Source organism: Phasianus colchicus, chromosome 2 (genome assembly GCF_987193195.1).
Source record: "Phasianus colchicus chromosome 2, bPhaCol1.hap1.1, whole genome shotgun sequence".
NCBI classification, from domain to species: Eukaryota; Metazoa; Chordata; class Aves; order Galliformes; family Phasianidae; genus Phasianus; species Phasianus colchicus.
This window is the reverse complement of record NC_143437.1, coordinates 87,925,736-87,935,808: the sequence shown is the minus strand read 5'-3', so window position 1 is coordinate 87,935,808 and position 10,073 is coordinate 87,925,736. Positions and strand designations below refer to the sequence as shown.

The 10,073-nt window shown below is 41.4% G+C and overlaps 1 protein-coding gene across 1 annotated transcript; it reads right to left on the bottom strand.

Annotated features, from left to right (window-relative positions):
- Nucleotides 1-781: 781 nt before the first annotated feature.
- Nucleotides 782-4,875, bottom strand: KLHL31 (kelch like family member 31). Its single transcript, XM_031611097.2, has 2 exons — nt 3,677-4,875; nt 782-1,882 (listed from the first exon to the last, which is right to left on the bottom strand). The coding sequence occupies exons 1-2, from the start codon at nt 4,849-4,851 to the stop codon at nt 1,150-1,152; spliced, it is 1,908 nt and encodes a 635-aa protein (XP_031466957.1). The 5' UTR covers nt 4,852-4,875; the 3' UTR covers nt 782-1,149.
- Between the last annotated feature and the right edge of the window lie 5,198 nt (nt 4,876-10,073).

Sequence of the window (10,073 nt, the reverse complement as noted above, 5' to 3'; positions counted from 1 at the left end):
GTCTTCATTTAATCTTTGTTCATCACCTCACAGGGAAATTTTCTTTTTCAGAACAACAGAGTAGGAGAGATGCTCTGTGCACTTTCTCCATCCTGAGATAACATTTTCAGTGCCTCCTGGCATGAACTCAGTTTCCAGATTTTGTCCCTGTTGTGGCATCTCCTGGCTTCTGGCATGGGCCTTCTCAGAAGAGAAGACAACCCAGAGGTACATTTCTACAAAGGTGAGTAGAGTAGGGGAAGGAGGAGACACACTGGATGGCCTTCATGTCTTCCATCTGGAGCAACAGGAGAGTCTCCCTGGCATGAGGAGGAGGAGGAGGTGGTTGTCTACTCCATGGTGTATACATGGAGGCCAGGAGAGCAACATAGCACCCAAGGAAGTCCTCGGGGCTGGACATAATGCTTACAGAAGCTAATGTATTTTGTGGATTCTGGTCTTGAAAGCCATGTCACAGCATCAGATAAGAGAATTAAAGGCTCTCATGCAGAAGATAGGGATCTCTTACTAGCTTCCGAAGGAGAAAAAGTTTTGACAAATTTTCTGTGAATATCAGTGCTCCAAAAAGTAAAGTATGCACATGCTATATGCAGGTTTTTTTTGTTTTTTTTTCCTTTTTCCTTTTTTTTTTTTTTGTTTCTCAAGATATAAAAAGCCTAAAAAATAACAAAACTAACCAATTTTATGTTGACATGGCACACTTCTAATTTCTGTTGAGATTTATTACTACCAACATTTGACTTTCTTTTTGAGTTCAGAAAGCATTTAAAACTCAGTATTAAAAAAAGCCTCACAACAATCTTCTGAAGCAAATTTATCTCTATTTTACAGGTAAGGAAATAAAGGCACAAAGAAAGTGTGATTTGCCACAGATAACACAGTCAGTCAGTGGCAAAGTCAGGAGCAGAATGAAATTCCCTCTGCAGTTAAGGCTTAACTCTCTTTCTGCTAAGAAAATTCATCTTTTCCCTAATAGGTTGTTTTACAGCACATGTCTTAAAGGTCATGAAAACTGGCAAATTTGCAGTGTTAATACTGTTGCAAAGTCAATTGTTTTTTTTTCTGTATAAGCTCATAAATGCTACTTAAAGGGTTAATTATACTGCTATGCTGGTAAACATTTGTTCTGGTTGCTGGTTTGACCAAGATTTAAATACTGACTGGTACAGAAGAGACTGAGCTTGCTCTGGACTCCCTTGTCTTGGTGTTGGGCATGGATATAGTACAACAGGATACTCCCACAGTGGCTTCAGGCAGCTCGTCTTCCTCCGTCCACTCATTGAGATCTGGGTTATAGCACTGAATGCACTTCTTATATTTTTTCTCTATCTCATTCCAGCCCCCCACTAAGTAAATCTTCCCATCCAGCATTGAAGCGCCGGCTGTGCTAACTCCAGTTTGAAGGGGTGCCACGTAACTCCACTGCCCCGTGTAAGGGCTGTAACACTCCACAGGAAGAACATCGATCCTTTCCCCTCTCCCCCCCAGCTGCGACCCACCCATGACATAGACCCTCTCCAGCAGGGACACGGCACAGTGCCACCCTCGTGGGGTGCTAAGGCTGGACTTATCTTGCCAGCTATCATTGCTGGGGTCATACATGCACACTGAACGAGAGTAAGCATTATTAATGTAACCTCCCGTGACCAGGATCCTACCATCCACCACAGCACTGGCATGGCAGCACCGGGGCACCTCCAGGGGTGCCTTCATCTGCCACTGATTAGTTGCAGGCACGTAGCACTCCATCGAGGAGAGACAACCCTCCAAGTTGCGACCACCCACTGCAAATAGGAGGCCATTGAATACGTTCAGGCTGAAGTGGGTACGCTTCTGATTCATGTTTGCCAGGTGAATCCAGGTGTTGAAACGAGGATCATATCTACAAGCGTTAAAAACAGAGGGTGACCATCTCACATGCAGCTCTGGTAAATTCCACAGTCCTGTATCTGTCCCCCTACTGCTGTGGTTGAGGAACGCTAAATCAATAATGTGTAGCTACTTATTTAGCCCAGTAGTGGTCAATGGAATGAAACTGCCATCCCTGCTTAAATTTCCAAATAAATTTAGTTCTTTATTGGAGGAAAATGTGTTTATGCCATTCACAATCGGTATTATTTAAATAAAATAAATCTGACTCTTCTGAAAATTGAGTTTGTGTAATAACCTCCTTGTAATATCAGAAAGTGATACTTTTAAAATACAGTCGAAATTGTAAAATTTTGCAATTTAAGCCTACTGAAAAGCTGTCAAAATTGACTCCGAGTTTCAAAAAGCATTGAGTGGTGATTTGTATTAGCACCTTCGTTTAGAAACACTTTCTAAATGGTGTTTCCTCTTGCCACTTCTGTCAATTAAGATTTACGTGGAGAGAACGTCTTTGTTTCCTAGTACTATACCTATCTTAAATAACATTCTATGTCCTTGACTATTCAATGAGCGGTTTTGAAGTAGCAAATAGAAAATTACAGTTCCTTAGGGTAAGGGGTTTTGTAAGGTACATTAATAGACCTTACATTTTTCCTGTTGCGTGCTGAGTGGACCAGCGAATGAGGAAAAGACTATGGGAGAGCAAACAATAATTGTTAGTTGTTATATATCATTATTGGTAGCTCTGAAAGCAAGCTCACACACATATTCATATTAATTAGCACTGCCAAGGTTAATGGCAGAAGAAGGATCAGAACACGGAGCAGACCACAAGAATTCCACCGCTCCTCCACACAACCCAGGTATGCACCAAGCACACGACTTGGCAGAATTTGAGGCATAGCTCAGAGGCAGAAGCTTGGAGAGCAACAGTGTAATCTCCTTTATGTAATATATTTTTTTTCTGATAAATTAGATTACACAATAGAAATGATCTAGATAACTTCTCTTTTCCATTAATTTTACATGTTGGTGGACCTCTCTTGGAGAAGTTATCTGAATGTTTTTTTCTGGGAGTAGAAAAGGAAGCACTGTTGGGCTGCACGTTGGTATTGCATGTCCGTAGTTTGTTACTAGATAGAAGGTGAATTTTTTCAACTCCTGCTTCAAGCTACTATGTGCCGCTAACTTTTAGGCTAAGCTATTTAAAAACCACCACCATTCATTTGACTACTATGTGTTAGATTATGCACAAGTGATAGTATTTGCTATCACTTGTGCAGTTCTTGGATGACTACAGATAAGAACTGTAAGCAGGGTCTTGTTTGGAGTGTCTTGTACAAGAGACATTCAGCCTTCATCGTTTCTAAGCTCTTCATAAATCAAAAGCTAAAAGATATGAAATGCATCATAAAAGATGTTAAAAATACAAGTGGTGGTGCATAGAAAGTCAGAATCATCATATATCGGAGTGTTTTTCAGAGTTTGCTGTGAGCCGTCATCAGCTCTTGGAATTTTAAGTCTCATCTGATCTAATGCATTTTAGTGCTACATCAGAACCCCCCTTATTAATTTCTCACTTCCTCACTTCTCATCGTGCATCATAGTGAAGTTATTGTGTATTTCAGTTGCACTTTTTTGTTCACTCAAAATTAAATAAAGAATAGCATTTATAGCTCCTCCACCCTATCTTTCTATGTGTCTGATCTGATCACACTGCATGTCACAATTCAGGTTGGCATATCTCCCTGCACTGTGTGAAGTAAATAAGTATTATTAAAAACAAACAAACAAACAAACGAGTTACCTGCAGAAATTGCTGACCGCATGCTTGGCTTGGTTCCTGGCATCATTCTGGTCTTCCCCGCCGGCCACGTAAAGAAATCCATCCATCACCGTCACGCACTGGTTAAAACTTTTAGCGGGCATTTCACTAAGCTTCTTCCATCCATTTTCAGGATCTCTGTATAAGATGTCTCTGCTAAGAGACTTCTCTGTTAGAGCAGGGCGTCCCCCAACAGTAACTAGCACTCTGAAACCTCCACGAATCCTTGTTCTTCTAGACTGAAGGGTATTCTGATGATAGGGAAGCAAATGATAGTTCATGGCATCTACCAGGAGCTTATGGCAATCTGCATCTTGCATCATTCTTGGAACAGTTTGGACATAATTGACGAGGTCTTGAGCTGAGATAGTACCAAAACGAATGTTACCTAAGAGATCAGCAGCAAACTTTACTCTTTTTTGGTCAAATTCCAGCCATTTTATTGCAATCTGGAATGCAACAATTTCAGAAGGCAACTGCAAGTCATCATCTGCAAGAAGTTCATTAATCTGATCAAAAGTAAGTTTTAAGAACTGATCTGTTTCTGAAAATTCAATGAAGTTGTCTCTAATGAATTTGTGTGCAGCTTCCTTGGTTGTTTTTAGTCCATACGTTTCTGCAATATTGGCAATGTACATACAATTCTCAACGCTGATTTCTTGGGTTAGAAAATCACAGCACATCTTTACAAGAGTGTGAATCTGAAGATAAATTGCTGTGGAAATAATACTACCTATTGTATAAAGTGAGAGAGTGAGCTTTCCAGTGTAAGCATAGGTGATAACAGTAGCTAGACCCAATGGGGATACATCATTGAGGTCTACTCTTTGAGTGGATGGATCTTTCTTTAAGATGTTGTGAAAGTAGTCACTGATTGAAGCCATCACCACCTTATGAACACTGAAAGATTTGGTTTTGGTACTAATAGTCAAGTCACAAAGAAAATTTTCTAGTCTCATTCTGCTTAGACCTTCCAAGAGGTTTGGGCTGTATGACGGGTCGGAAACTTCAGATGAGACGCAGCTGAAACCATTGCCTCCATCTAAGAGTCCATTCAAGCCATTCAGTTTACTGAGGGGGCCATCTTCCACAATGATAGTCATTTCATTGATATCTGCTGCTTTGTTCTTCTTCACGTTCTTCTTCTTAGGTGCCATGACTGCAATGAAATATTACAGCCAAGAGCTCACTAAAAATAAATTGAAAATGTTTAGAGCTGCACTGCAGTTGTGAAATTTAATACCTGAGTGATTATGCAACAAATCTAACCTTTGTCAATACATATAAAGGCCACAAAACCAAAATACACAGGATAGTCTATCTGTCTATAAACTGTTGTACTCTCCTGTAGCAGCTTATTTGGAACAATGGATGTTCAAATTATGAAGAATACATCTACAAGTAATTCCACAATTCCTTTTCTTTTAATAATGAGATGGAAATAGTAATTAGTGTCAACATATTCGAAGAATTAAATTCTCTTCCTAATAAACATTAAATGAGTATGTCAGAGTGTACAGTTCTGACATGAGCTCGGTTCTAGATCTGAAGTGTAAGAAAAATATCCTCACTCCAGGACTTATACAGATTTACAGGTAAGTGAATTCAGAGTGTAACCAGGTAACACTAAGAGTGGGGAAAATTCTTAAGGAGATAGTAACATAAAAGATAAGAAAGTGAATTCTAGCTATGATCTTATGTTGATTTTAGATTTAAAATCTGTTCCAAATTGCTTCAACTTTTTATGAGACTGATGATATTCTATTTCCCATGTTCAATTTGCAAATATCTTCTACTCACAGACCCTCTCTCTGCTTCTTGTTGTCTGTAATTTGAAATGGTTGTAATGTTATTTTTAGGATTTTCAGGAGACTGAGGGAGAAGATATGCTGTCTAACTTTTGTCTGAAAAAAGTCATACGTATTTTGAATTTTAATTACACTTATCAACTCTGGACAAGTTCCAAGTCTTGCTGAAATGAAGAGCCTGGGTTTTGTCAAACACAAAGCGACGTGGCTCTCAAGCAGTTCTCAAAGGAGCTATCTAAATATATATCTATGTATGCAAATAGTGAAAGAAAGTGCTGATCTTCAGTAACAGAGTTAAAACAGAATTGCTGAGATCAGCGTTCCAATACATGCAGGTATAACATTTATCTTTGGTACAGCCATTGATTTTAAAACAACTCGCTTAAGCTGATTTTCTTTGTGACCTTTGTGCTCGTAGCAGACAGAACACAAAGAAACACTAATTCATGATAAAACATTCCGGATTTTTTTCAAATCAACTTAAAAAAACAGTTTGATCACATTTCAATCTGAACTCTCAGCACACTGATTTTCCCTTAAGTGCACAGCGCATAAAGAAATGGTAATTTAATTTTAGAAAGGAATGGTTGCTGCCTGTGAGTACCAGGAATTTTTTTCTTCTTCTGCTGGGTGACGACTGCGTGCAGAGCGGGAGAGGGAGAAGGCCATGTGTGCTGGAAGTGTCAGTGTCAGCGCATGCTGACGTCAGCTGCAGTCCCCAAATGTCTGGGTGCCAGCACTGGGGTCAGCTGCTCCCCGCCTCCCCCCCTCCGGCTGCATTCCAGGAGCTGCATCTGTTGAGAGCTATCAGAGTCACCTCCAGGAATAGCAACCTCCCAGCAGCTTGCCATTTTAAGACAGGTTCAATCGGAGGTGCATCTGGTGCTTTAGTCTACTTGGTTGTTGAATGCAACTTTTTGCAATAAAACTATGCTGTCTGCCCTGCAATGTATAATTGTTGACATAGAGTAAAAGCAAAACAGAACCATTGGGTGTCTTTGGACATATTAATAGCCACAAATTTATTGCTGGCAAGGCAATGTATTATTTTGGCAGACAGACTTGTAGTTCTACATATTTTTAGAGGCCTATAACTTAAACATTTCAACAAATACATCACTTAATGCTCACTGCTTCACTTGTAGAGCTTATTTAAATATTGTATTCCTTGTAGAGCTTATTTAAATATTCAAAGCACATGTTTAATTTATTAAAAAAGGTCCACTCTCTGAAGTTTTTTCCTGAAAATTACTTTTCCATCAGCAGAAATTGCACTAGCTAGTTCAGTGCATAAACGCACAAGCAACAGGAAATTCAGAACCAGTAAATCAAATCAAACAATCCTGTTACAACTCTGTGTTGCTGAGCTTTGAAAGCCCTGGATAATTTTCTTTCCTATAGCTGTTTGCCTTCACCTGATTTACTTTAGATTAACAACAACTCATGCCAAAGGACGCTGACGGTCCCCAAACAACACACTCAAACACACGACCTTCCCCCCTTTAATATGCTATCTTCTAAACGCTATCAATGTGAGGAGTTAAAAACCCCTTACCCTCCTCAGAAATATGTTGTCTCAGAGCTGTCCAAGACGCTGCCAATGAAATTGACTCTTCCTAGGAAAAATGAGAAGACAAAAGAGAGGAAAGGTGGTAAAAAGAAGAGAGGAAGATCAGAGGCCACCTGGTAAGTCCCAGCTTGTGGTTTCTACTGTGACCCTTTGCTGTCACAGTGAGCAAAAGAGACCGCAGCCTGAGCTCGAGTGCTCTTTAAAATGACCCCTCCTCTCGGTGCCTTGCTCCCTGCCTCTGCCCAGACACAGGCATTAAGTTTCCCCAGTCTGCCCAGCCTTCAGAAACCAGGGGGGCAAACGCGGACAACTGACAGGCTCAAGGCAGGAGGGGAAGGTAAGATGGCATATTCACAGCAGGTAATGCTTGTGCCAGGTAAGCGTAGGGTGACCATCAGATTACCCTGCTTTGGGTGCCTGGGTTCCCTGAGCACTGCTTGGCGATGGTGACATCTGAGGGTGGGGTGTGCAAAAGCCAATGTGCTCTGTGAAACACGCACCTAAAATAACCAGTGGGAAACACCACAAAGAAGCTGGCACTTCAGTTCCACGTTTTGTTGCACTGAGCTGCTTACCTCTGGGCAAAGGGAAGGAAATGGACTGATGGGGGGATTCACAGTCATGTCCTATTTATCAGTGAGGTCACTGCTCCCATAAAAGCTTGCCTTGGCTTTCAAGGATGCTGGCTCACATCTCCTGATACATTTGCACAGAGGTTTGAACTTTGAATCCTTTGAACCCATATGAACCCTATTTGTGGGTTGGAAAATACACTGTAATATTTTACCTTCACCTTTGGCTAGTTTAAAGCCAGGTCTCTACATCCCAGAGGAATTCCATCCCACGGGAGATGAAGAGAGAGGAAGAGATAGAAAAGGTAGAAGTGACTGCATGGGAAGGGAGAGGCATCAGGGGTGTAGAAGTCACAGAAAGAGAAGACTTTCTTTTGGCTGGACTTCATGTAATACTTCATCTGGTAGATTTGTTAGATTAGCCTCTGACTCAGATGGGCTTTTACAGCAACTGCTGCAGAATAGCACTTTTAAACAACAGGACATCTCTGTGTTGGCGTGGTTACCAAGTTATAAGACAAAAAACAGAGGCAGGAGTTGGATGCTGTCAGACCAGCTCTAACAGCTCGCACTCAGACTTCCATCGATTTTTATAATTGAGGAAGTTCTGAAAAGCCAACATTTTTCAGAGAAAGAATTTCTTATCTGACATTTTTCGGTGAGCTTATTTGATAACAAGGACATTTATTCTCCAGGAAGAATACTCTGTCATGTTCTGTAGAAAGAATATATCATTCTAATTTTAATACCAGCTCTGAAAAACATATCTGGAAATTGTAAAATAAATTCAACTCTTATTCAGTCTTTAAAATACATTTCCAATATCCCTCCATGATTTGCTGCAATAGAAATATCACACAAACTACAGTGAGGAATACAATACAAAACTAATTTCTTATTTTCAGAAAAGGCTGAACAAGCTTTGAGCTGTGCTGTGCAGGACAGAGATAACCATCATGGGGGGGCAGGCCTCAGCATTTATGTACATTAATGCTGACACAGTCAAACAACTTCCATAGTTCTGAAACTTTGGTTGTACCTCAGGGCAAAACCATGAAACCCTTACTCACTCAGCCTCCAGGCCAGAGGCTATTATGTAGCATCCAAGCTCATCTTGGAACTGTCATTCTCATTTTCCATTCATTTGCACACAGCAAAGTCTCTTCAAAAGCAAATAGCACCGCGATTCACTGCGGCTTGTGATGCATCTTTAAAATTCAAACTTTAAGATTTTTTTTTTTTAATTTTCAAATATTCTTCACATTACTGCCTTGATAATCTCTTGTCTTTCGGATTATTTCCTTTCCAATGGGATAGAAATTAATCACTACACAAATATTTTGATAATGCTTCACAGGAAATGTAAATCCTAGCAACCCAGTTATGAATCACGGCCTTTTAAGAGACAGGAAGGTACATTTTGGCAGTAATGTTAAGTTTGTAAAGATATATCCTTCTAGCTATGAGTGAATGTTGGGGGAAAAAATACTTAATTTTCTCCATAATCAGGTGTGAATGGATAAGGGCAATGCTATCAATCCATGCAGCAGGTCCTGTATTAAAGTTTTAACATTCTTTAGGGGAAAAAAAACACAAAAATTTCAAGAGATTTGCTCGTAGAACAGTACACCGGAATAACTGCTGTTATCTGCACAGACATGAACCAGAACTGGCAATAGGGAAGAAGCTTCTAGGCAATCTTTTCTAATCCATGCAGCACCATTGCTGCACGCTTTCTGGTAACTGTAAAGCCTTCTCTTTAAAGTTAGCGTGTTCTGATTTGCTGGCAGAATGCTAGCATCGCAGCCACGGCTATGTGGAGATCTGCCCTGTTCCACTAAAAATGTTAGCAAAATTATGGCTCAGCTTTAGACCCTGATTGGTTTGTTGGCTCGGAACCCTTTGTGTATAGTCAGCCAAACATTATGCATCTCCAAAGCCCATATTTAGATCATGACGATAAGACAGCGAGGCCGCAGAGCACAGAGCAGAGCAGGACAACCCCTCCCCTCTCCCAGAGGCAGTGCTGGGCCTGGGGCACCGCAGGGTGCGTTGGCCCTTTGGGCAGCCAGGGCACACTGCTGGTTTTGTCCAACTTGTCATCAACCAGAACCCCGGATCCCTTTCCATGGGGCTGCTCTCCAGCCTCTCTGCTCCCAGTCTGTATGAGTGTGTGCTCTGTACGTGCTCTGCCCCAGGCACAGAATCCAGCATTCACTCGTGTTAAACTGCATGTGGTGAGTGGCTGCAAGCCTTCCAGTGTGCTGAGATCTCTCTCTGCGAGGTCTCATGGAGAATCCATCCCACCGCGTCCCGTCCCCAGGCAATCCCCGGGCCCGGCAGAGAATCCTGCGGGCAGGGAGCCCGGAGGCAGCATCGGAGCGGCCAGGCGCTCCCCCTGCGGGCCGGGGAGCGCAGTGCGGCCCCGC

What these genes read in the sequence shown, in the direction of transcription:
- KLHL31 (XM_031611097.2), bottom strand. Translation starts at nt 4,851, where the DNA reads ATGGCACCTAAGAAGAAGAACGTGAAGAAGAACAAAGCAGCAGATATC. An exon ending in GCGGTCAGCAATTTCTGCAG is followed by an intron (nt 1,883 to 3,676) that starts GTAACTCGTTTG and finishes TAACGCTTGTAG; the next exon opens with ATATGATCCTCGTTTCAACA.